A 25,290-nucleotide genomic window follows, 5' to 3' on the forward strand; every position below is an offset into this window, starting at 1 on the left:
CTCTGAGAAAAGTGGCCACCAAGCCAGCCAGGTAGTCTGAGCCAGCCTGTGGCCTTGGGGTCTGAAGGGTGAAAGGGTGAGGGCTCCCAGGCACACCTGCCAGGTGAGCAGGCCCATCAAGGGCGGGGCTGGGAGGGACTCTTACCGTCCACGTGATCTCCATGTTGTTCTTTCTGGTCCCCTCTCCCTTCACATCAGCGGGATTAGACTCAGGGGCTGGAACCCAAATGGATGCAAAGTTCAAGTCCAATTTGTGCCTTTCCAGGGCACAGTAAGCAATCTCTCTCCCTCCCGCCCGACTGGTCCCTTCTACACTCCATCTTTTCTCAGCATCTCCCTGCATACTCTGTCCCATAGGCAACTGAACTCTCTGTGCCTTTTTCTCATGCGTATGATGTGCCTTCCCAGCTAAGATGTAAACCCTCAAAGCAGGGCTAATTTCTTTTGAATTTTAATCCCTTACTAGACAGCATTTATCATAAGGCTGTCCGTACTTTAGATGATCAATACAGCCAACTCAGTGTGCGTTATCCCCTTCGTGGATTATCCACTAAATATGTTTAATACTAGACTGGTTTATCCGTGGCCTTTAACATTTTTAGGGAGCATCACCACCCTCAATGAGCTGGCATGATTTCAGAAATCTAAACACTAACCAAGTGTGTTAGGAGAAGAAATCTGATATAACACCAGATTATATATTTCTACTGCAAATCTTTGCCATGCCTCTTCCCTTTGAAGCAGATCATTAAGAATTATTAACAATGTTAGTAATAATAAAAATGACAGTCAACATTTATGGTGCACTTACTATATGCCAGGCATTACGGTAAGTACCTGAACTGCCTTTTCAAACGCCATCCTCACAACAGCCCACGATGGAGGTGGTGTTAGCATTCTCTGTTTCACAGGTGAGGAAGCCGACCCTTGGAGAGGTTACGTCACTTGCCCCAATTCGTGCGTCTGGGGACTGGCACTCGGTCCTAACACCTTCTGCTAGCCTCCGAGTACTCACGTGCTCCGCTGGTTCGGTAGCGCTCAGATGGGAGGCTGGGGTGGCTGCTGCCGACCTCGTTGATGGCAATGACCCGGAACTGGTAGTTGACATATGGGGACAGCTGGAGGACAGCTGAGTTGACACTGCCTGGGAACTTGGAATGGTCATGCCAGACCCCTGGCTGGAACTGGTCCTCTTCAAACTGGACGACATAGTCTGAATGGGCGAGACGGAGCTGTTGTAGGAGCTGAGTTGGCAGAGTTCTTCCTAAGAGCACTTCCTTGTGGTTTCCACTAGTCTTTCTAATCTCCCTTAGGCAAACAAAGGCACAGGAAGAACCCCGCCCAAAACACTAAAAGGAAGCGGAGGCCTCCAAGCCGGCTGTGAATAGCCTAGGGCAACGTGCAGCGAGGAAGAAGTGGGTCCAGCAGCCAGGGCAAGGCCTCTGGCTTCCAGGCTGCTACCATCCCTCTCCTCTGAATTGGAGCCCAGGGCCCCTGGCTGACCTGTGATGGGGCTATTGTTGTCATCCCCTGGGATCCAGGTGAGCCTCACACTCCTCTCAGCCAGGTCAGTGAGCTCCAGGTCCCGGGGTCTGTCTGGCCGTCCTGGCAGCAGAGGGAGAAGACACCACGCAGGACTCGTGAGTCAGAGCAGACCTGCTCTGGTGCCGGCCCCAGCCCCGGACACTGTCCTATGGACAGGTCCCTGACGGGCTGAGGTCACCACCCAGCCTGCCTGGCGGGTCAGGGCAGGGACCACCCCCTTCCCTCAGGGGGCTGAGAAAGAACAAAGAGGAGACCTCAAATTCCAGCCTCCCCAGAGTACAGAAGAATGTAGGCCCCAGAGAGAAGTGGGCCAGCGCACCCCACTTCTGTGGGGATTCTCAGGGTGCATGCATTTGGGAAATACTGCCCTTTTCATTAGGCCCATGTTTAAGCCAGTGAGGAGGTGTGGGATTGCCTCATTTTGTCATAATTATCTTCTACTCTGTGTCCCAAGGCTCTGGGGGGACGGGCAGGAGCCAGGAGGGTGTGTGGCGTGCTGAGGAGGCAGCCCAGTTAGGGAGGTGGGAGGTCCAAAGACAGAGGCCTGGGCCAGGGAGGCGAGGGGGGCTAGTCTAGGAGTTTCAGTGATGGACGCAGGACAGAGAGCCCGGCAGGCGTCCAGAGGGCAGGGGCGGCACATTTTGGGGGCTCCAGTCTCACTGAACTCCCTTAGTGGGGGTGAGCGCCATCCTGGCCTGGGGATAAAGCTATCCAGCCACTGACTGGGGCAGGCGGGGTGGGCCATGACTTTTCCCCATCCTGGTTCCTTGAACCAGCTATCTCCACATTGTGGACAGTTACTGGAAGGATCTGGAAGGTGAGTCACATGAGCCCACATTTGTGCGTGTGCACACGTGTGTAGATTGTAAATGGGTGTACAGTAGCAGATGTGGAGAGGCTGCAAAAAAGAGGGGCTTATGGATAATTCAAAGTGGGCCTTCCTGACGGGACCTTACAGAATTCTGAGGCCAGGCTGGTGGAAGAGAGCAGGCGCCCCAAGGTGGGGAGCAGGGCTGCGACAGGCCCAGGGAGGGCGCGTGGGACCGATGGCAGCGGGTGGGAGCATGACCCGCCTGCCTGCACACAGCACACCCTGTCCTGCATGCCCCCCCCGCCCAATGCCTGGAGAGGCTGGCGAGGGCTTGTGATTAGTACGCGTTACCTTTGGGCAGGGCAGCCAGACGGTTAGTTGGAGTGGCCTGATCAGCTGCAAAGGTAAGATGGGTTATCCAGGTTAGCAGGTTATCTGATGGGTTATCCAGGTTAGCAGTTTATCTGGGGCTAAAGGTGTTCTAGAAGGGTGGCAACAGACAGCCGAGATGCAATAGCTGCCCCTGGGCTGAGGTGTTCCAGGCACAGCTTCGTCCTCCTTCCACGGAGACCCTCACCCTCAGGGAGGCCTCCAGTGGTCCCCATGGCCGGGGCAGAACCTCTCTCTCCTTCCCATCCTGGGCCCACCACTCCCGCAACTGCTCCTCTGCTGCAGAGGAGACAAGGGTGCGCCCACAGGAATGGCAGGAGGTGCCCAGGGAGGGGACAAGGGCGTGCCCACAGGAATGGCAGCAGGTGTCCAGGGAGAGGACAGATGAGGAGCGCTAACGGGATTTACTTCAGTGGGCATGAGAGGCTGCCTTCCCCTGGGGCTTGGGACGGCTGGGTATTCACAGTCCGGCCTGGACAAGATGGGATGGTCTTGCTAAGTGCATGGCTCTCCGTGAAATCCCCTCAAGAAACGGGGGCAGGGCGGGAAGGCATGTAAGGCTAGCAGACGGTGTTGGAAGGACAAACACGAAATTCAGTCTTGCTTCAAGAACGGATCATTTTCATTGACGTGGTGGTTTAGAGTTAGCGGTAAAATTGGTAAAATGATCTCAACAGGAACCCCATCCACTTCCCTCTCTGTCAGGCCCCCGTCAGCTGAGGACTGGGGGCTGACGATCACACTCAGGAGCTAGGCCGGCCGGCACAGCTTGCTGTGAAGGGAGCAGCTTCCTAAGCCCTAAATCAACAGGCAGCAGAGCACCACGTGGGGCCGGCCCGCTGACCACGGACGCTGCGCTCAGAACCGTCAGGGTTTCTCTGGCGGCGGGAAGGGGTGGGGACAGGAGGGGAGGTCAGTGCCAGCATGGGCAGCAGCAGTTACCTAGCACGGTGAGGTAGGCCTTGGCCAGGTCTTGGTCCAGCTCAGTGCTGGCGACGCAGGTGTAACTGCCCTGGTCCCGCTCCGCCACACCAAAGATGGTCAGGGAGTCATCTTCCTTCTTCATCCTGCAAAGGGACCAGGAGTGGTCGGAGGAGGCGGGTGGAGGCACAGCAAAGGGAGAGGCGGGGGGGGGGCTGGGGGGACCGCTGCTTTCTCCCTGGAGGGGGATGGCCAACTGGAAGGGAGAGGACAGCGTCATGGGCTGGGCTGGGCAGCCACAGCTGCTCCTAGGGGACGTGAGGCTCCATTTCAATGCGTTGAGAGGCAGGGTCCTCACAGTCATGTAGGTGCTGGATGGAGGGAGAAAGAAAGTGGGTGGAGCCCAAGTGGCCCTGACCAGGCTGTCCTCCAGTTCCACGCTGGGTCTGTTCTGTGGCTTTCTTGTGCTGTGCTCCCTCTGAAATTAGGGCCCAGTTAGGCACCCTCGCCAAAAGGCAGATTGGTGCCCCTTCTTTTCCAGGACTTCCAGCTCTGTCTTCAGCCCAGACAGGTCTCTGCACCCAGGCTCAGGCCAGGCGCCGGCTCCTCTGAACTGTCCCACACACGGAGGAGGGCACCAAAGAGCAGGGCAGGCTGTGAGCACCAACAGAGGGCCGGGGTGCCTGCAGCTGACTGCAGGGCACACCCCTGCCAAAAACCAGGTGATGTCTGGACAGAAGCTGCCCCCAGATGGAAGAGGGTACAGCAAAGAGCCCTGTTGGGGGAGGCGGGACCAGCCCTCTCAACCCCGATTGCACACTAGAAACACCTGTGGGGATTCTGAAACGCTATCAGCGCCTGGGCCCTCCCCCCATGACAATTAAATTTCAGTCTGGGATTTAGTTGAGAGAAGGGGCAGGCGTGGGTCAAATAAAAGCATCCCTGAGGGCAGTCAGGGCCGAGAACCACGCCGACCACAGGGTCATTGTGGGCTCAGGCCAACCCTGCCCTCTGCCGGACAACAGGGGCACTGCAAGCAGGGCTGAGACGACGGAGCGGAGTCCTGGCCGTGATGCCAAAGAGGAGGAAGGGAGGGGTCAAAAGAAAGGGAGAAGGAAGAGAGAAGGAGGGAGGGGAGAGCAGGAGAGCAGTGGAGAGAGAAAGGAGTGGGAAAGAGACGAGAGAGAAGCGGAAAGACGACGGGAGAGAGGGAGAAAGCCGGGGTGGGGGAGGCACAAAGGCTGAGACGCCCTGGGTCACACATGCACAGGTTCTCCGTCCCCGGCTTCTTTAATGTGTCACCAAGGGCAAGGGAGAGAGCATGCCCGCAAACCAGCAGCAGGCAGAGGAGGAGCAGAAACCTGTTCCCGATGTAGAGTGGCTCGTCATCCTTCAGCCAGGACACTGTGAGCTTCAGGGAGGGGTCGTGCTTCACCCGGCACTCCAGCTGCACCGTGGTGCCCCTCTTGGCGACCTGGTCCTCAGGCATCCGAAAGATCCTGGTGGGGTCTGTGGAGAGGCCCCGGGAGCTCATCACCGACACGTTCTCTCCCCACCACCCCCGTGTGGCCACACAGTGTGATATATGCATGACCTCAAGCTTGGACCGGCCATGGAAGGTGGCAGAAAGAGCATTCAGCTGTATGAGCTCAGGGAGGCCTGCTGTGGGCAATCTCAGGGTAAACAGTCCCCAAGCCTGCCTGTCTGGCTCAGGAACGTATGGTGCAATTTCCGGGTGGCAGGGCATTTGTGTGGGCAGCAGGTGTGCCTTCCTAATTCCATCTGGACCGGGCTGATAATAAAATGACCCGGTGTTCCCAGCACCTGGGGCAGCTGGAAGTTCTGGGAGGTCGCCCTGACCCACAGGGAGGGATTAAGCATGAGGTGTGGTGCATTTTCAAAGTGACCATCACCATGGACGACCATGAGGAGATGGCTTCCCCGCTTGCCCTGTCCTCCAGGAATCTCTCCTTTACCTTTGACTTCCAGGCGGACCTGGTTTTCTGCCTTGCCCAGGATGTTAGTGGCAACACAGGTGTAGATGCCTTGGTCCTCTTTGCGGATCATCTTGATTTCCAGACTGCCATTCTCATAGACATGGTAGTTGCCTCCATCCAGGTTGCTTCCTTGTCCATTCTTAAACCTCACAACAGAGCAGCAGAACACACAGCATCCTGAGAAAGGACCGGCCCAAGGGAGCAGGGCAGCAACCACTCGAGCAACCGTGAGGGCACAGGAAGGAGGCCCATGCTAGGAGTCTGGAGCCCTGAGCCTTGTAGGGTCTGCTCCAACAACTGGGTGGCCCTGGCAAGTCTCTGCCCCTCTCTGGGCCTCAGTTTCCTTCTTTGCACAATAAAGGGGTTGACCCAGATGACCTGCCAACTTCCTCCCAGCTTCGACCCTTTAAGGTTCCCACATCTTGCTGAATACCTATTATGGGCCAGATGGGAACGAGCAAGGTGAGACAGAGGACCCCTGTGGGGGAGGCCTGGTCTCTTGGAACATACCAACGGAGCGTGGGAATGGGGGACCCAAAGAATGGGCAGTCCAGCCGCGTCCGGTTGTACAGGATCACCCTAATAAGCTGGTTCCGCGGTGACAGCATCCGAGGTGGCACGTCTGCAATTCCCAGAGAACTCATCTTGGGTGAGGAGTCTGACTCTTCCATATCTTCCCCTTTGGTCTTATCTCTATGTGCCTTCTCCCTACAGTAACTTTCCAAGGCCACCTTGCCCTGCGGACCTCCCTCCTTTTAGAAGCTTCTAAAGATGAGGTGAGGAAGCAGACAGCTTATCCACTGGCCCTCAATCTACCCTACATCCAATCTAGCTTTTGCAGAGGGTTTCCCCGAATTATGCAGCGGCTTCTGCACCTGCCCCTCCACAGCCTCCACATCTACTAGCTGCCCCTGCCTGCCGCCCTCTCTCTGCTCTGGGAGTGCCACAAACACACTCAGAACCATTCCCCGCTGAGACCCACTGGGAACCCAGGGAGCATCAACATGGACACACCAAGGAGATGAGACTGGTCCACTCTCTCTCTCATCAGGGAAGGTGAGGACCAAGACTGACTTCTAGCAGGGGATTAACTCTGGATTTTAAGTCCTCCATCCGCCCTGTAAATCTCATTTCGGTCTCCATGCTTCTCCCAGCCTGCTGCTCTTCCCTCCCAGCCAGCCTGGCTGATGTCAGGAGAAGAGAGTGTGGCCATGATGGAGCAGGCCTGGGAGGCCCCGGGCAGGTGGGTGGGGGTGCTCACCCAGCACGCTGACGAAGGCGTTGGCCAGCAGGTAGCCGTGCTCGTTGGAGGTGTTGCACTGGTACACGGCCCTGCTGCTGATCTGCGTGTCCCGGAAGATGATGGTGTCCCCGGCCACCTCTCGGTTTGGGTTGGGTGGTGCCGCTGCAGACAGGAAAGATGCTTCTCGTGAGAAATGGGGGAGGGCAGGATGAAGGGCACCGTGGGGGACTGGGTAGCTGGACTTGGGGGCTGTGGAAGCAGCAGCACCGGGCGGCTCCCAGAAGACTCAGCTTCTGGCTCCTCCATCACCTCGCTCTGTGACCTCGGCCGACCACTGAACGTCCTAGAGGTCATTTCTCAAGGTGTCCGACAGGGATATGACTCCCTGCTCTACCTATAAGGTAGCCGGGCGGGTGTGGCTGACAGTATGAGCTGTGGAGACAGACAGGGGTTAGAATTCTAACCGCATCACCCGGCAGCGTTATTCAATCCGCCTAAGCTTCAGTTTCCTTGTCTGCAGAATAAGGATAACACAGCACCTTGTGGAGTTTTAATGGGGATGACCTGAGATTTCACGTATGTATAAAGTCATTAGCAGGGGGCCTGGCACAGGCCAATTATTATTCGTTATTATTTTAACCCAACGTGCATGTACTCATATGTGTTTTGAAAGGGACAAAGCAACATACAACTGGATGGGAGCCACCACCTTCCCACCCTCTGGGCAGAGCATTCTTCAACAGTCACAGAGTGGAACCCACAACCATAAGCCAATGCCTCCTGAAAACTAAATGAGTCCTTGCATTTGCCGAAGCTACTGATCATCCCAAGAAATGTACCCTAAACCGAGAGAACATTTCTTCCTGGTTCTCCCAGTACCTCCGGCTTGGAATGCAGAGAGCAGAGGCTGGGGACCTTGTCCTGTTCACACGTCAATCTGGGACTCGGCAAGTCAGTGAATCTTTCTGGGGCTCATTTCCTTCATCTGTCAAACGGGGAGAATTACTCCCATCTTTCCCCTACTCTGAGGAAGGTTAACAGAGTGATAATGAGCTGTACAAATGAAAGTTTCTGGAATCGTAAGGAATTGCCACTTTCCCATCTTTCAACCTCTAGCAGGTGATCTCCTGTAAGGTTTCTGTACTGGGCCAGATGACTTGGCTTGCAAGTCTGTGAACCCGTCCAGGATCACTCAGACCCACAGGGGCAGCTGGCAGAGGAGGACCCAGGGTCTGGCCCACGGGGGTGCCACTCGTAGACAGCAAGTCTGAGCCCGGAACTGGGGAATCAGCAGGAGGTGAGAGAAGACAAGGTCAGCAGATCCTTATCATCTGTCTCTGAGTCTGCACTCAGCAAAAGGCACCAGGAAGGCAGCGCCCGCAGCTTCATGCCTCCCTGCCCGGCACTTCTCATGAACGCAACTTTCCTTCCAGTCAGTCCCAGAAAGTGATGGGTGACCTTTCCAGGACCAAGGCTCGGCTGTGAGCCTGGGGCTCTGACCTCGTTTAAGGTGCTATGAGGTTCAGTGCCTTTGTGTGCCTTGTCCTCCAAGTGCTGTCAGACAGGGAAAAACACAGAGGGCAGGCACCGTCTGTGTCTCCGCTAGTGTCCGGGAAAAGGGTATTTACTTGCGGCAACTATGTGCTCAGCACATAGCAGCCCACAACTTCACCACGGACCAGCTACGTGACCTCAGGCAATTCACGGCACTGCAGAAACCATGCTTCCGCATCCTCCACATTTCAGGTCAAAGAGAGAACGGGGCGCAGCACCCGGCGCTGTGCTGGGCACACAGTGCGCGTCTCAGAAGGTGCATTCCCACGCTCTCCTCCCCCCGTCCCTGCGCCCCCGTGGCTCGACAGTTTCGCTCTGAGTTCTCATCATCTGTTTTTTTGCCCCGTTTGGTTGATATCACTGTTGGCATTTCCTCTGACCTCTTACAGAAGTAACAACAGGACATTTAAAAAGTAAATGCAACAGGAGAGAATATGATGTGAAGACTTGACGAAGCCCTCCGGCTGGAAGGTCCCTGGAGTCACCTACTCCAGCCATCTGGGCAGGACAACATCTCGCCAAAGTCTGTGCATACTCAGTAACCGCACCGGTGCATCTCTGCTCTCAAGGGGAAGTTCTTCCTCATATCTGACCATTATCTTTCGTATCATCATGGAACCCTGCCTCTTATTTTGCCCTCAGCAGACAGCAGGCCCTGGGCAACCAACAGCAGTGGGTTACTGAGCTCCCTGCCCCTTCTAAGTCCCAGCAGCACTCAGAGCCCCAACTCAGGAGAGGAGGCTGCCATCCCTAGACCTTTACCCGGGCTCTGTAGTTGTTAAGGGCAGAAAGCAGAGATTTAGGGAAAACCCTCAAGAGCAGAAATCCCCTAAATATGGGAACATGACCACAGGCCTCCTGTTCTCTCACAGAAGAGGCAGGGTTCCTGCCTCCTGAGATGTCCAAGAGGTGGGCTGCTCCAGAAGCAGCAGCCAAGGAACACTTGTTAGCTTTGCCTCTGGTACAACCAGGCTGGCCCGCAGGGAGTGGGGTCTGGAGCCTTCAACAGGAGAGAGAGCAGGGTCAGGTGGGACAGTGGTTTGTTACTCACATTGCAAAGGTTCCCCATTCACCATCCACTGGATGGTGGGCTTGGGGTTCCCACTGGCTCGACACACCAGTCTCCCGTCCTCGCCAGGAGCCAGGATAAGGTTCTTGGGTTCATCCAGCCAGTAGGGAGCAGCTGGAAGACAAGGACAGCAAAGGCTGGGAGTTAGATGGCACAGGGCAGGCAGAAGAAACCAGATGGGCTCCCTCTAGGAAGACAGGAGCCCCTGTGTGCCAGCCCCGGCCCTCACCACCTGCCCAGGGCTCATCCTCATGGGATGATTCGGTCCAGCCTGCCTTGGGCCAGCTTGGCATCTCAGATGCTGACCAGTCTATTTTGAGTTCACAGAACAATAGCTCTTTTTTTTCTTCTCCCCAAAGACCCCCAGTACATAGCTGTATATTCTAGTTGTGAGGGCCTCTGGTTGTGCTATGTGGGACACCGCCTCAGCATGGCCTGATGAGCAGTGCCATGTCCATGCCCAGGATCTGAACCGGCAAAACCCTGGACTGCCGAAGCGGAGCATGTAGATTAACCACTCGGCCACGGGGCTGGCCCCAGAACAATAGTTCTAAACTCGGGCTGCTCATTAGAGTCCCTTGAAGAGCTTTTAACAGACACGGACGGTAGGGCCTGTCTTAGACCCACTAAGTCAGAATCCTCGCGGGGCTGGGCAGCGAATGCTTTCAGAGCTCCACAGGGGTTCTTGATGGGCAGCCAAGGGCTCAAGCCAGGGACTGTGGTAAAGTGAGCACAGGGTTGGCCCTCTGGATTTCTGCTGCAAGATCAGCCCCTTCAGGAAAGGCCTCATCTTCATTCTTTTAGGCACTGAGCTTTGGCTTTAGCAGAAGCTCGTAGCTGGCCCCCTCTTCCAACTGTTTGGAAAATTTTGCGAATATGTGGATTTTTCTAAGAAGAAGATCCTTTGGATCAAAGTCTCAAAGATCTTGATACCCTAGAAAAGGTTAAGAACCCTTGGTTTGAGTGCAGTCCTGAAACCAAGGTGACAAGGTCAACTGAGTGTGAGCTAAGAAAGTTCTTACACTGTGGTGTCAGACCTCGTGACCCCAACCATCCCCCAGCCCCCAGCTGAGCAGAGGCTGGCATGCCCGCCACGCGCTCTGGGACCAGAGAGGCACGTGTTCTAGTGCTTGCAGTAGCTCGGGGGACCCTCTATGCTTTTTGGGGAGGGAAGGGATTTTTTAAAAAGTACTTTGGGCCACGATGACTTCCATTTTTAAAAATAACCATGCACAAGTACACAGACAGCACAGGGCTAAGATGCCACACCATGAACAGCTGCAAATGAAAGAAACAAAAGGCTCTGGGGGTTATCCAAACAGACCACGGAGGAAATTCACCTGCTGAGGGAGCCCCAAGCACAAAGGAGAGTTGGGTGATGGTCAGGTGGCTCTCCTTCCCTTAATACCTTCCATGCTTATCCACACATGCACACGCTCACACTCACTCCCTCTCTCTCACACACACACTCACACACTCATATCTGGGGGTGGCACCATCCCTGGCAAGTCACTATTGCCACTAACCAGTGTGTTGGAAGTGTCTCCCTTACCCGGCCCGCAACTGTCCCCAGAGGGAGGGTGGCCATGGTGTTCAGGGCTGGCAGATCACCATAATGAGAAATACACACCACGTACCCTTTACTCTCACCGAGATCGTGTGCCGGATGCTGCCCATCTTGTTGGAGGCCAGGCAGAAATACTCTCCAGAGTCTTCCTCAGAGACATTGGTGATACGTAGAGCCTTGTTAAAGTTCTCAAACTTGGCCTTGTCAGATGGGAGGTCCCCACCTTTCTTGTACCACGCGATGTCTGGTGTTGGGCTAGGAGAAGGACCAAGCAGGAAACAGGGACTTAGCACTGACCGCAGCCCTGCTTGTCTTATATGGAGCCCAGGACACCTGGGTGTCCTTAAGGTGTACGGGGTCCAGGAAGACATGTCCTCTGAGAACTGATCTCTCCTATTCAGATGGGATGTTCAGCCACAGAGTGTGTGAGGGACTTATCTGAGGTCACACGAGACTCTAACACGCACACAGCATGCCTACCCATTTCCTTTCCTCATTATCCCAAAGAGAGACTGCCAGAACGGGACGGAGAGGACTATGACTTGCAAAGTCCTCACTAGGGGCTGTTTGCTTCTCTTTTTGCCCCCCAAAATGTGGCAAGAACGGACCACGCCTAAACTCCCACCCCATCTTCCTGGAGGGTGGCCAGAAGTGGGGGTGCCAATGGTACGTACACCCCGGAGGCGATGCACTCCAGCAGGAGGTCCATGCCACGCAGCACCATCTGGCTGCTCGCAGTGCCCTGGGGGTACATGAAGCTGGGTGTCCTTTCCGCAACTCCTCGGGCTGAAACAGGATAGAGCAAGCTCTCGTGAGCCTACTGCCTGCAGAGCTGACCCAGCTGGGCCAAAGCTGTCAGGCTAGAAAGAAACGTCATCATGCCCCTGCTGACCCCCTCACCTCAGAGGCACCAAGCCCCGTCCCTCCCAGCTGAAACCACCCCAAGGGCCGGGCATCATTAAGAGAGGAGTGTTAGGAAGCGCCGGCTCCTCGGCCCCACCAGCACATGTGTGTGAGCAGCTTTAAGTTCTGAAGGGACCTCAGAGGAGCTCAGCCTCCCTCACAGTTCAGTAAACCAATCCTTCTCTGGAACAGGGGCAGGGTTGCTGGAGCACTGAGCGTTTACTCCCCGAGCATCTTGTGTTGGGGCCCCAGAGGCCAATGCCGTGGCCCCCGAGGAGGCCATCTCAGCAGCAGTGGAAGAAAGAGAAGGCTCGCATTGAGGCCACAGGACACACAACCTGCTCTTGGGGACCCTGGAGACAAGGAGCTGGGATGAAGCCACAAAGACTCAGATGAACAGTCAGATGCAGGCAGCGTTATTAACGGTTTAGCAAAGACATGGAGAGAATTAATGAGCAGAGATGACAGGAAATCACTCTGGGGCCAAGACCATTCTGCTTCTTCACTAATGATTGGGAGGGGGTTGGGGAGGAGGGTGTTAATTGGAGGTGAGAGACTGGGGGAGGGGTGAGAGGAGAGTGGCAGCCAAAATGGAGGAGGTGATCTATAATCCAACTAGGCTGGAGCAGCCACAGGGTCTGAAATCAAGGCGATGCACCAGGTCCTGAAGGCCAGGCAGCTCACAGAGGTCTACACTGGCAGGTGGCTGTCTCCCTGTGGAAGGGGTCATGCAAATCTGGGTACACCAGCAGAGTGGACCCGTCTTACTGAGCCGCACCTTCCCCTCAGAGCCGTCTGCACGTTTCCACAGAAATAGATACGATGGAACAGAGAACAAGGAGTTTCCACCCAGGAACCCAAAGCAAAGGGAAACTGGAGGAGGCACCTTGCCCAAAGGCGTGTGACTGTGAACGAGAAGAGTTTTCATAAGCTGAGCCCACCCGTGGGTTTAACGGCTCTTCATCTCAGCTGGAGAGGTAAGAGGCGGAAGGAAGGCAGCGCTGCCAGGAGCTAGGAGCCCTCAGAGAGGCCTGGGGTGAGAACAAAGGTGTTCTTCCAGGCAGGGGTGTTAACTGGCGCTGGCAGAGTGAGGACAGAACGGCAGGGGACTCTGTCTCTGGGACACTGGTGTTTCTTAACAGAGCGCACTGGCTGGCTGGCGTCTGGCTGGAGCAGCGGGGTTCCTCTCCTAGGGGCACTCAGCTCCTCTCCATTGGCCATCGGGGCAGCACATTTCATAGAGTTTGTATCTATTTTATCCTTTTGTCGGGGGAAGAAATGATGAAACACATGCAGACGTAGTTAGGCTACTGGCATAATACACGGCACACGACACATGGTCAATAAGTGTTTGTGGGGTGAACGAATTCAGGGGGAGAAGAGAACAAAAGAGAAGGCAACAATTTACCCCCCAGGTTAGTTTTCTTTCCGTAGATGTCCTCATTTGTCCCACCAGCACACACATATACAACAGTGGCTACTGAAGAGGTTAATCCATTATGTGGTTAATTGGTTACCATCTACATCTATAACTCTTGTAGCATCCAGCTCTCAGTACCAAGGAAGCCTGATACCAGAGCAGCAGCTTCCTCCCATCCTTTGTCATGGAATCACCAAACAGACAACACAAGGTCAGGCGTGCCAGGGAGAAGACTTCAGGGCAGGAGGCTCTGGTGTCAGTTGGTGAATCTGTCGAGAGCTGGGAACCCTGGGATTACGTGGAAGACGTCCCAGCTCAGCACACTCCTTCCATGAAGGCACAAAATCTGCAGGCACCAATCTGTGACCCTATGGACATTTAATTGACACCATAGCATGCAGCACCACAAGCACACATGACCAGCAAAGCATTAAGTGTGGGAGAGAGGAGCAGGGAGCACAGAGGCCTGCCGTGGGTGCCTGACACGCTGTAGCTGTGACTATAAAAAGGCTCCAGCAATACTTCACTTACGGGATGTGGGCTAGCAACCACAGAATTACCCCAAAGGAGGAGACGCTGCTGGGAAGCGAGCCAAAGTTCGAAAATATAGGGAAGAACATCCTAAAAGTCAGGGACAATACTCAGGGCCGCCACTTGGTGAGCATTTATTGTGGGCCGCATGCTGTGCGAACAGCTCCATCTAGACATCGCCATCATGTTTAATCCTCATGACAACCTGGAGAGTACACCCCATTTCCAGCAGAGGAAACTGAGGCCCAGTGGAGTCAACAGATTCACCCAAGAACACGAGCCAGTTACGTTTGGATTCTAGATCCTTTAGCACCGAAGCCTGTGCTCCCACATCTAAACTACATTGCCTCTCTCTTTCAAGACGGGTGCCCCGCTGTCCCCACTTCTGATAGTCAGCTTTGGGAATCTCCTTGCTCAAACCAAAGAAAACCAAACGCAGGGGCAAAAGAAGTGAAGGAGAAAAGAGACTTTCCTCTTAGTGAGCTGCTGTGGTGAAACTCTTCCACGGGGCTGTCCTCACAGACTGCTTGCATTGTCTCAGCTAAGGCTCCAGCTCTCCTCGGGGCAAGTGAGTAAACCCAGGCCCAAGCTGGAAAAAAGCAGCTGGGTTGAGAATGAAGAGACCCCAAAGGCATCTCAACCGGATTCTTAAGGCCACGGAAAACTTGAAGAGGAGTCAGGGTGACACGGGGCGTCATTAAGGGATGATAAGGCTGGACCCACAGGGGAGGTTTTGGAGAAACGTGGTCAGCTGCAGCAGGAGCTCTACACAAATTTATGAAGGATAATCCAGCTGGTGGCTTTGGCAGCCGCTGCTCCCAAAGGAGGGTGGCTAATCTTTTGGCTCGAGTTAGACCTAATACCTGATCAATCCAGATGCTAAAGCTCGTGTCTGTGTGCATTCAGGAAGAACTTAGCTGTGGGCCCACCTGACCTTGAGCCCAAGGACAATCTTCTCTCCTGCTCTCACAAGCTATGGCTGGAGAGCGGCCCACGGGTTTCTAGGGGAATGTGGTTAGCAGCGGGCATCAGGAGGTGACATGGCCTCAACCAGCTTGGCTTTAAAGGGCCAGTGGAAAACGCCTCGATTGTCTCCTGCATGAGGAAAGGTCAAGACTGCTGAAGCTCTGAGCTGCTCCCCTCTGCTGGTGCTGCCAGCTAGCAGAGAGCACGCAGCGAATCAGACGGATCCGAGAAACTGCCAGGAACCGCTGTCAGGGGCGGCTGGGTCCTCCGCTTGCTGCTTTCGATTCTCAGAATTGAGAACTCATGGGGCTGGATTCCTGGCATCTCGTCTACCTCTCTGGCTCTAGCAATGGCTGACCAAACCACCCCAGAAGATGAGGAAAAACTCTGTGTCTAATGATATTTGATACCTTCCACTGCCAGGAAATCTCCTCCAAGTCTCACCTAAATCCCTCATGTTCTCAGCACAGCTGAGGATCTGAATAGCTTTCAGGCTCCAGTCTGCTCTAAAATTTCTCCCTCTGTAGCACTTTCTTCCCATAATTGTGCCTGCCTTTCTCCCCCTGGCCTCTCTTCAAGTTCTCCATGTCCCTCCTAATTTCAGAAGCACAGAACAATTAAACTTGATACAGTCAACACCAAACCATTCTCTTTAATAATGGGTAACATTTCTTAATCATCGACATGTGTCCGACACCACACTGGGAACTATATGTACATTATCTTCTTTAATCTTCACAATAATCCTATGAAGCAGGTAATGTACCCATTTTGCAGATGGGGAGATTAAAGTTCTGGCACACTGAGTGATGTGGCCAAGGTCTCTCAATGGCACACCCTCCAGCCTAATTCAGGGCAGACTATCTCAGAGCGCATGCTCAGAACTTCCTTCCTGTCTCCTGGCCTGGGTGAATGCTGGGCACCAAGTGACAATCTCAGACCAGCTTCCCTCTGCTGCTCAGCAGGTCAGGGGGCATCTGGCATATGTTCAGAGGATACCAAACCACAGTAGAAATCGCTAGAACAAAACGTAATGATGGAGTGGCCCCACTGCTCATGTCTCCTTTGTGCATTTCTCATTGCACTGTCTCCCTGCCCAGCCCCCTGCCCTCAGGAAGGACCTTCTCCTCCTTTCTTCCTTTTCACCTTCTATTTCTTTCTAGAAGCATTCAACCCAGCTGTCCTTTGTTTGCCTCCCTTTGACTTTCTCTCCTTTCCACCGAGCTTTTTCCGTGCTCAGCCCTGTTCTACCTGGGACTGAGGAGAAGGGGTCAATCTCCACGTGAGCTCTTGTGAGCTCTGCTTAGTTTCATAGCTCCAGATGGTTCTTATACCCCCTACCCTTTCGCTTGTAATAATATCCACCACTGGTCACAAACTGATTAAAGTGGCTGGCATCACTTGAACTTCCCCTATTGATAAAACAACCCGACACGCATGTCTGCTGAATGGTTTATCTTCTATAAAGCGAGGAGCTTGGACCTTCTGGCTCTGATAAACTCCAGCTTTAAGAATACTTCCATAATAGATTACCCGGAATCCAATTTAGAAAAATGCACATTCCAGACCAGTGCTCTGGGGCTCCTGACACAATGGTGGTTGGCCCCGTTATTTTGAAAACGGACAGTGCCCAGAATCTAATAAAGGTCCCAGCTTCCTCGGCAGCAAATTTCTTTGGCAGGATCTCGGTGTGGCTCTGCTGCTGCCGCCAAGTTAGAGCTCCCTCCTTGCTCCCTGGCTCTCGCTCCCTGTCCCCATCCCCCACTCCAGACACCAGCATTGTCTATACTAGCACACCACAATACAGACACTTCCTATCTATTTTTTCTATCTATTTGAGCTCGCAATCACCCCCCGGGGACCTGCAGCCTCAGCTTCCAAGGCATAACTGATGACGGGGACCAGCTGCCTTGCCAGAGCCAGGAAATGATTCTTCTGGCTGCTTAAGGAAAACAAGACACTCCTGAGCCATGGTGGGGGGTGGTGACTCAGGTGTGGAATAGCCCATTACTCTCCTAATCAGCCTGAGAAACCAGCTGTGATGAGCTAGGAACACGCCTCATGGAAATTGTTCCATGACTTGCAAGTGTGTAGACTGGTGGGCAGCGTTTGCGTGCACTCCCAGAGGAGAGAAGAGGCCCCGTGGATGGAGTACAACGGATGGTCTGCTTCACTTATACTCACCTTGAAAGGGAACTCAGAGCTGGACCCTTACTCATCTTTCCCAGATGCATTTTTTTTTTTTTTAAAGATTGGAACCTGAACCAATATCTGTTGCCAATCTTCTCTTTTTTCTTCTTCTTCTCCCCAAAGCCCCCAAGACATAGCTGTATATTCTGGTTGTGCTATGTGGGACGCCACCTCAGCATGGCCTGACAAGCGATGCCATGTCCTCACCCAGGATCTGAACTAGGGAAACCCTGGGCCGCCGAAGCGGAGCCTGCGAACTTAACCACTCAGCCACGGGGCCGGCCCCAGATGGATTTTGAAAGAGACGTGGACCTGTGAAACGGTACCCCCAGGAACTAAGCCTACTCTACAACGCAGGCAATTTACATCCAGGCACTCGAATTAAGTAAACACACTGCAAAGCTTCCGGTGCTCTTAAACTACTAAGAGGAATGAGGCTTCCTGCTTCCTCCTCACGTGGGAACTCAACTACCCTCCGACACTCTTCATCCAGCTACCACCGATCCTAAGTTCCTACTGAACTCCCCAGGCAGCTCTTTTGAAGCCCTACCCTGGTGTGAATGACTTGCCCAGAGTTCAGCAACTGGAGGCTTGCACACCACCAGCACCTCAAACTTCCAAACTGGCCACCGTCCTCTCGGCGAGCAGTGTTCCGGGGGCGGCCCCTTGGCACCCTGGCCTGGCTGACTGTCAGACTTACCACCCAGCACGAGTTAATGACATGGTATCAGTCAAGTTAGGCAAACTGGGGTTAGGACAGGCAAGGTTATCCCAAGGTTACCGCGGCGACTCACCACTGTACATGTCAGGGTGGTTTCTTAAGGACGAGTCATTATGGGGGTGGTCTGCAATAAACAAAAGAGGGTGAGCACACAGGAGGCCAGAGAGAGGTTGCGGAGGCACAGATGGCAGAGGACAAACAGAAACGCCAAGCCATAAAAACAACCAGGAGCACCAGTGCCTCCTGCAAAGGAAAGACGTGGCATATTTGGAAAGGAAATATGCTTGGTGAAGAACAAGCAACACAAAACAGCCCAAAAAAGGGAAGAAAAGGTTAAATCCTGCAAAAAAAAGGCAATAATAAAATAAGTTTCTTTTTTAATTAAAGAAATTAGGCTTGACCTTTAATTGCTTGGTCCTACTATATTTTCAAACAAATGAGATAAGGATTAGTGGTATCCCAAAGCGGTCTTTTGAACAACTCCTTCCCACCAAAATCCTCAGTTCCCAGGACTGTGGACCAGGCCAGCTCCTGGGGTGGCTAAAGAGAAAAGAGCGTCAGTGAGCCCTGGGGAAAGGGCACAGCCCTACCTGGGCAGAAGCTAAGGAGTAAGTGAGAGGAGAAGACAGTTCGAGAGAAAGAACTCGTCAGCAAAGAGAGGGACAGCGGGACCCCTGGCAGCACCCAGCAATCGTGTGCTGCCCAGCAACAAGCACCCCCCCTAACCTGACCAGATGGGCACCACCCTGGTCTCTGAGATGTATTGTTTGGCAGAAAGGCCTCCTGGTGAGGAGGCTAGGATTGGTAGACTGAGGTTCAGAGTTGGGGATTATAAAGAAAGCCCAGGACGGAAGAGTGAGCTGTGGCTCTACAGTGGGGACCAGGAAAGGCCTGCTGACTAAGCTGGAGACTCAGAGATCTCTGGGCTGGCTTGGGGGTGAAGACGTTCTTAAGGACCAGTGGCCTCATTTCCAATGTTAGGGAATTAAGACCCTCGGGCATATACTCCTCAGTGAACAAGCCTTCTTGGAATAGGGCACATAACCATGCCAACACCCTTAGGCAGCTTTCACTCTTCTACCACTGTCCCCTTCCAGCGCTGGGGTTCAAGTTTTGACAGTACCAACAGGGCGTGGGGGGCGGGATAGCTGACTGGAAGCCAAGCAGATGCCTTGAGGAGCTGGGAACACATCCAACCGTCTGAGGGAGGAAGGGTGCCAGGCCAGAACATTCGCACATCTGAAGACAGAGCAAATCCTGGTACAGCTGACTGCTGGAGGCTATGCGAGCTTTTTTCTGGGTCCTGCATTGCATTGTATCCCAAATCTGCTTAACACCCTATAGGAAGATTTTCATTATTCAGAACTATTTCTTAAGATGGCGTGTGTCGTAAAAGATCTAGCCTGCGTCTGGGAAGTCCGCTTGGGTTTATCTGGAGCTAAGGGTAGGAAGCGACCTGCAGCAGGAATGAAGAGGTGGGTGGCACAGAGGCAGGAGGGGCTGCAGCTGGACTTGGGAGGTACTGCTCCTCTCCTGGGGGAGGTTGGGGGCACGCACAGACGAAGGGGCCCTTGTTTCATGCTCTCATGCTCCCACGCCACCAGGTGAAATAGAACCTCTCTCTTTCCAGAGAAGTGACCTGAGCTTAGAACTGACCTCAGTTTGTGGATTCTGCACATCTGAGAAATTCAGGGAGACCTTCTGACTCCTCTAAGATCACTCAGACAACAGACACCGCAAGGAAGCAGGGTTAGTGCTCCCTCAGGGTGAACCTCTTCCATCACCGTCATTTGGCAGAGGCACCAGAAGGGACTGGGGACCTGTGCTGGCTTGGGCACAGTGGGACAAGCCCATCTTTGCTGCCTGGCTCCACTGTTTGTCTTTGTACCCCAAAACAAATTCTAAAAATGACCGTAGATTGCCCAGTATCTTGTATTCCCCTTCCTTTAATGAAGGTCATGCAAAGTTGGCTGTGGTGAGATTTCTTTCTTCCCCAATGGGAAAACTGTGAGAAAACCCCTGGTGAGAACAGAGTCTTTGAAGCTGTCTCAACTTGTCTGTTTTGCCTCCCACCCCCAGACCTGGTTCTGAAGACACAAGAAAAAGGCTGTGTCCTTTCCAGGCAGAAAAGGAGAGAGAGCACCACTGTGCTATTTTAAGCAACTGCGCCCAATTCTGGGTTGGCTTGGAGGCCTAGGACTTGCTCCCAGCCAAAGCTGCCACTGGGAGAACTCCAGGAAGCCAACAGGCATCTGTTCCCATCACCCATGGGGTTTCTCAGCATTCGGAGGAAAGAGTTTTCAGTGGAGTAGGGGACCCAGAAATGAAGCAGAAGCAAATATTCTTACTTCCCCTGGTAAAGAAAAGGATGTTTCTGGAAAGTCCAACGTCTAAATGTTGCTGAAACCTCTAATGGCTTAGTTCTGCAGAGGATGGCTCTCCACCACCTCCTGGCCCTGCTCCCCCGCTGTGTGACAGTGAGGCCTCGGCCCAGGACCGCAGAAGGTCACCTGAGTCAGTCCCCAAACAGCAGGCTGACTTCAAGCATTGCCCCGGGCAGAAGGATGGACTGCTCTAGACATTTCTGCCCCTCCCACGGCCCAATGCTGCCAGCCCTGTCCTGGCTCTGGAAGCCACTCTGAGGTCCTGGGCAGACCACACTGTCCTCCCAGCTCAGCCAGCTGGCAGGCAGTCAGCCCTGATGTACACTGACATTTCAGACAGCCCAACTTTCTTCTCCAGGGGTCCTCTCTGGGCCTGGGTCCGGAATAAGAAAGCCAGGGAGGGGCAGCAAGTGGAGCGAAGCCAGGTAACCCTGCCAGGAACCTGCAGCTTGTCCCTGGGTTTCTGGCTGTCTGGTTGGTACCAAATTACAGGCAGCTTGACACCAACCCAGAACAGCGTGTGGGGAGCTGGGGAGGCAGGAGGGGGAGGATTAGAAAAGGGTAAAATGGGGTTACAGGAGAGAGAGAAGACAAGAGAGGGGCAAAGAAGCAAGGAAGAAAGAGTGAGGAGAAACAGCAAGGAAAGAGGTGACAAAGAAAAGGGAAGAAAATGAAGAGAAAGGAAAAAAAGAGAAAAACTCCCTAACAGGAGAAGAGGACCAGGAAGGAAACTGCGTCTTGTGGGTCCATCTCGACGCCATGGTGGCAACTGGGTGTGGGGCTGGGCCACTCTCATCGTAAGAGCTCATCATCGTGAGGAAAGAGGACAGCAGAGGGGTCAGGCCCCTACCCGTCCTGAGTGAGGAGTGAGCTCGCCCAAGCCTCTCCCCCCAGCCCCTGGAGGCGTCGTCAACGACCTGTCTGCGTGTGGGCTCCGGGAAGCCAGGGTTCAGCCTCTTTTCTCCGACCTGAGGAAGCTGCCAGCACCCACGTGGTGCCCTTTGCCTGGCCTCCCCCACAATCACCAGGGTCCACAGTGTTGAAAACAACATTCACAGCTGAGTCAGACAGATTAAGGTCTTTAGGGGGTTTCTATGGAAGGCATGTTACAAATCCATGGTGTAAACAACACAGCCCCTTTCAACGTCCTAAGCAGGCTGGGGACTTCGCAGCCAGAGCTCCAGGTCAGCGGGTCCCCAGCAAGAAGTGTCCCTGAACTGACTAGCCTCCCTCTCCTGCGCGAAGGCCACCAACACTATAATGGGTCAGGAAATGCTGGTGTGCTTTGGTACCAGCCAAACAGAATCAGGAAAGAAAAACAAAACAGATAAAACTAAAACACAAACCTGCAACTTGCGAGCATAGCGACTCCTTATGGCGCAGAATATACATATTACAGAATCAATACAATTCATGTCGAGGTACCCACTAACTTGGATATTCTGTGCTATGGCTTTATTCTAGAAATAGAGATAACCAAACAACAGCTGGAAGTAAAAGAAAGAATCAAGCTGAGTGCACGAGAGAGATGCCGGATGACCACTGAAAACAGTGCTTCTCAAATTCTGGGGTGTGCCCAAACCACCTGGAGAGCTAATGAAGGACAAGGCGGGGACTGTTGAGGCCGGACGGGGCCAGGCCTGGGTATGGCTGCCAAGTTCGCCAGGTGATTCCGATTCCCACCAAAGTCTGAGAAGCACTGACTTAGAGTAGGACCAAGTTTAACTCAAGGGTTTAGAATCAAGCAGCTGAAGTAGCTCAGGCACAACGGGCTGGAGGGTCTCTAGGTCAGCCTTGGGGACAAGTCTCCCCCCAGACCCAGGGACCCAGGGCTGCTTGGGCGAGGCGGGCTGCTGCCCCAGCCCCCAGCCCCGGGCAGGGGCCTGCACTTACTGGTGAGGACCTTGAGAGTGAATGCGTTCTTCTGCTGGATGGTGTGGGTAAAGTGGAAGCGGGCATTGCAGCTGTAGTCAGTCTGCATGTCCTGCAGCATGACGTTGGAGAAATACAGGTCTCCGTTGTGGCCCTGGGAGACACGCTTGTCTTGGGTGATGGGGTCCATGGCTACAACAAAGAAGAAGCACAGTGGGGGGTCGGCAGTAATGAGAACAGTGATGACAACCATGATGGTTCTGGCCACTGAGAACTTACAGAGGGCCAGGAGCTCGGCGCTATTTGGTCTAATCCCCTCAAATCTGAGGGGGGTTTACTCCCATTTTACAGGTAAGAAAGCAGAGGACTAACGTGTCCTAGGTCGCAAAAGCAGTGAGGAGAGAGCAGGGTTTGGATGCAGACCTGCCTGCCGCGCCCATGCGCAATGACCACACTTTCCTATCTCGTTCCTGCCACAGAGGGTCTGACCCAAGGCCAGAGAGAGGGAACACCATCTTTCAAATACTCCTCAAATCAGGAGTCAGACTCACTTATTTTTAAGCACCCTCCTCAAGAAAGAAAAAAGCACTAACCAATTATAAGATGCACATCAAACAATGATGCACACCGTCAATTTTAGGATGCCTCCCAATTTTAGAGATGTTAAAATATGAAAACGTGTACTTTTTAGAATTAATGACATCATAGGAGAATGCCAAATACGTTATCTATATTTTCTCACGCCAGCACGGCAGCTGATGTAGACTTCTAAGACCAGGTTTCCAGGCTGTTAGGTTTGTAAAAAATACTTATGAGGCTGGCTACTCATAGCCAACTCCTTCCTACCCACCATGACAGTTTCTAAAGGCACCGTTTCTTAAAGCACAGGTTAATATGCCAATTTCCCAATGATGGGCTGGTCAGCTCTCCAAAGTATTTACTAAAGATTTACTGTAGGCCTACTATGTGCCAGGCACTGTGCAAGGTAATGGTGAAATAGAGACGAATAAGAAAGACAGCTCCTGCCCTCAGAGAGCCTGTAGTCAGGCAATAGAGACGTGGATGGATAAGTAGTTACAATGCAGTGTGGTGAGTGGGAAGCCCCAGAGACGGGGAGGGGCTGAGAGGAGGAGCACACAGTCCATTCTCGGGGGCCTTGAGCTGAGGCTTGAAGGCTGCAGGACATTTACCAGGCAGAAGAGAAAGAGAAGCGAAAAGGTTTCTCAGCAGCAGGAGCAGTGTGTGCTGAGGAGAGCACACAGCGGGGCCGGGGGCCCGGGGCAGGAGGAGGGCTGGAGAGGCAGAGGGGACCAGATCAGGAAGGGAGCTGTGTGCCAGGGAAAGGAGTCTGGCCTTTTCCTGAGGTGACAGATGAGCCAGTGAAGGGCACTGAGCATGTGAATGAAACTATCAGATTTAAGTTTACTAGAAAGACCAAGGAGCCCAAGCAACCCCTCTCTGCTGAGCCTGTGTTCTCAGCCACGCGGCCACCTTACATCTGCCCCTCACAACTCAAGGTCTTCTAGCCTTGGGCAAGCCCCACCCCACTTAACACACCCATCCCACTCCCTAAGATTAAAACAGAAATAAAACACCAGGCCCCCAAGACTTACTGCTGCTCATCCAGAAGATGACTGGGGACGGAAGTCCAGGTGGGGGGTTACACTGGAGTGTCAAGGGGGCGCCTTCTTGGACCACGACAGGGTCTAGGTTTTCCTTGGGCCACAGGGGAGATTCTGGGGAGAAAGCGACAAAGGAGGATGAAATGAGGGCGACGGCTGGGGCGGGGCAAGCAGCAGGGCTGAGGCTGGCGTGCAAGGAGGGGAAGGAGAAGGAGAGATGGGAGACGGGGGAGCAGGAGAGAGGGGCAGGGCACGCCAGTCCAAGCGAGGCACACCCAAGGGGCGGGGGGAGAGAAGGCTTTTGTCTGAATGGAGGCACATCTTCAAAGGCCCCTCTCCTTCCCCTCCTCCTGTGCCCAGAGCGGCCAGCGAAGTGTTCCAAACCAGTCTAGAAGCTTCCTTTCCAAGGAAACTTTGTGAGTTGGGGAGGTGCGCCCCTGCTCAGAATCAGAAAAGCAAGTGGCACATGCAGGACGTCGAGGCACCAAGAGGCCAAGGGCAGGGCCGGCCCTTCTGGAAGGACCCCCAGGGCTCCTTCCATCCACCTCGGAGCAGGGACTCGGCCTTGCCCCACACTACTCACTGGACACCTGCAGGCGGATCCTGTTGGACAGGGCGGTGCCGAACTTGTTGCGGGCGAAGCACTGGTACTCCCCCTCGTACTCCTCCGGCCGCCCGCCGCTGCGGAAGTCGATCACCAGGGTCCCAGACCGCCTCTTCATGGACACCCGGGGGTCCTTGGCGATGTTGAAGAACCTGCTGTTGCGAGTCCAGTGGAAGCTGTGGACAGCGAGGGGCAGGGACAATGGAGAGTAACAGTGGGCTCTGGCTCCAGGTGAGGCTCTCTGGGCCCCCCCTGACTCGGTCCCACAACCACACCTCCAGCCCGGGGGGGTCCCGCCCCAGCTGAGCAGCAGAGCCGCCTGGGAAGCCTGGTAAAATGCAGAGTCGCGGGTCCCACCCCGGGGAATAGCTGGGGGCAGAGTCAGCGGTGACTGCCACCCCCCGGGCATTCCCAACCCCCAACTAGGAATGCAAACCCAAATGCCTATTTTCCCCTGCCCAAGAGCATTGGGGAGCTGGCTCTGCTCCTCTCGCCTCCTTACTTGATAATCCGGCTCTAAAGCCAAGTGACGCGGCTCAGGCTCTTGTGCCCTGCCCGCAGGTGGAGATTACAGAGCCGCGGCCACTCATTAAAGCCCAGGAGGGGCAGCTCGGAGAGAAACAGCAGCCTTAGCACAACTGAGGCTTGGAGTGAAGAGACTACCACATCCCCCTGCTTCTCCTGGGGGACGTGCGTCTGTGGCTGCCCAGGTCACGCCCTTAAAAGAAGCAGGAGCAGCAGTGGCTGCTCGGTGTCAGAGTCGCCGTCCCCTCATAGGGACCACGGGAGAAAGACCAAACCTCAGAAGCAAGGTCACCTATGCCCTGCCTGACCCTTCAGGGTGACCCCTGCTTCTCCCACCGAGGGCAAGAGGCCCCGCTAGTTTCCAGGCTCACAGCTCTGGGCTAGACCGTCCCACGCAAACCTGGCCGTGGGGAGGGGGAGGCTGCCACACACCTGCGGCTCCGCTCTGCCTCATT

General features: G+C 54.2%; 1 protein-coding gene across 27 annotated transcripts in view; it reads right to left on the bottom strand.

Moving 5' to 3' along the window:
• NFASC (neurofascin) overlaps positions 1-25,290 on the bottom strand; it is a 174,101-nt gene that overhangs the window by 40,350 nt on the left and 108,461 nt on the right. For 16 of the 27 annotated variants that reach the window (XM_070497917.1, XM_070497909.1, XM_070497910.1 and 13 more), the window contains 16 exons: positions 24,290-24,486; positions 23,698-23,820; positions 22,106-22,276; positions 17,902-17,952; positions 11,772-11,883; positions 11,168-11,352; positions 9,513-9,644; positions 6,926-7,069; positions 6,175-6,286; positions 5,644-5,810; positions 5,029-5,176; positions 3,689-3,813; positions 2,708-2,752; positions 1,504-1,605; positions 1,016-1,213; positions 146-216 (listed from right to left, as the gene is read on the bottom strand). In XM_070497917.1, coding sequence (XP_070354018.1) covers positions 146-216; positions 1,016-1,213; positions 1,504-1,605; positions 2,708-2,752; positions 3,689-3,813; positions 5,029-5,176; positions 5,644-5,810; positions 6,175-6,286; positions 6,926-7,069; positions 9,513-9,644; positions 11,168-11,352; positions 11,772-11,883; positions 17,902-17,952; positions 22,106-22,276; positions 23,698-23,820; positions 24,290-24,486 — 2,083 coding nt within the window. Of the gene's footprint in view, positions 1-145; positions 217-1,015; positions 1,214-1,503; positions 1,606-2,707; positions 2,753-3,659; positions 3,814-5,028; positions 5,177-5,643; positions 5,811-6,174; positions 6,287-6,925; positions 7,070-9,512; positions 9,645-11,167; positions 11,353-11,771; positions 11,884-17,901; positions 17,953-22,105; positions 22,277-23,697; positions 23,821-24,289; positions 24,487-25,290 lie in introns of those variants that run through there. The other 11 variants (XM_070497920.1, XM_070497900.1, XM_070497924.1 and 8 more) reach the window with 4 other exon arrangements.

Source organism: Equus asinus, chromosome 25 (genome assembly GCF_041296235.1).
Source record: "Equus asinus isolate D_3611 breed Donkey chromosome 25, EquAss-T2T_v2, whole genome shotgun sequence".
Lineage (NCBI taxonomy): Eukaryota > Metazoa > Chordata > Mammalia > Perissodactyla > Equidae > Equus > Equus asinus.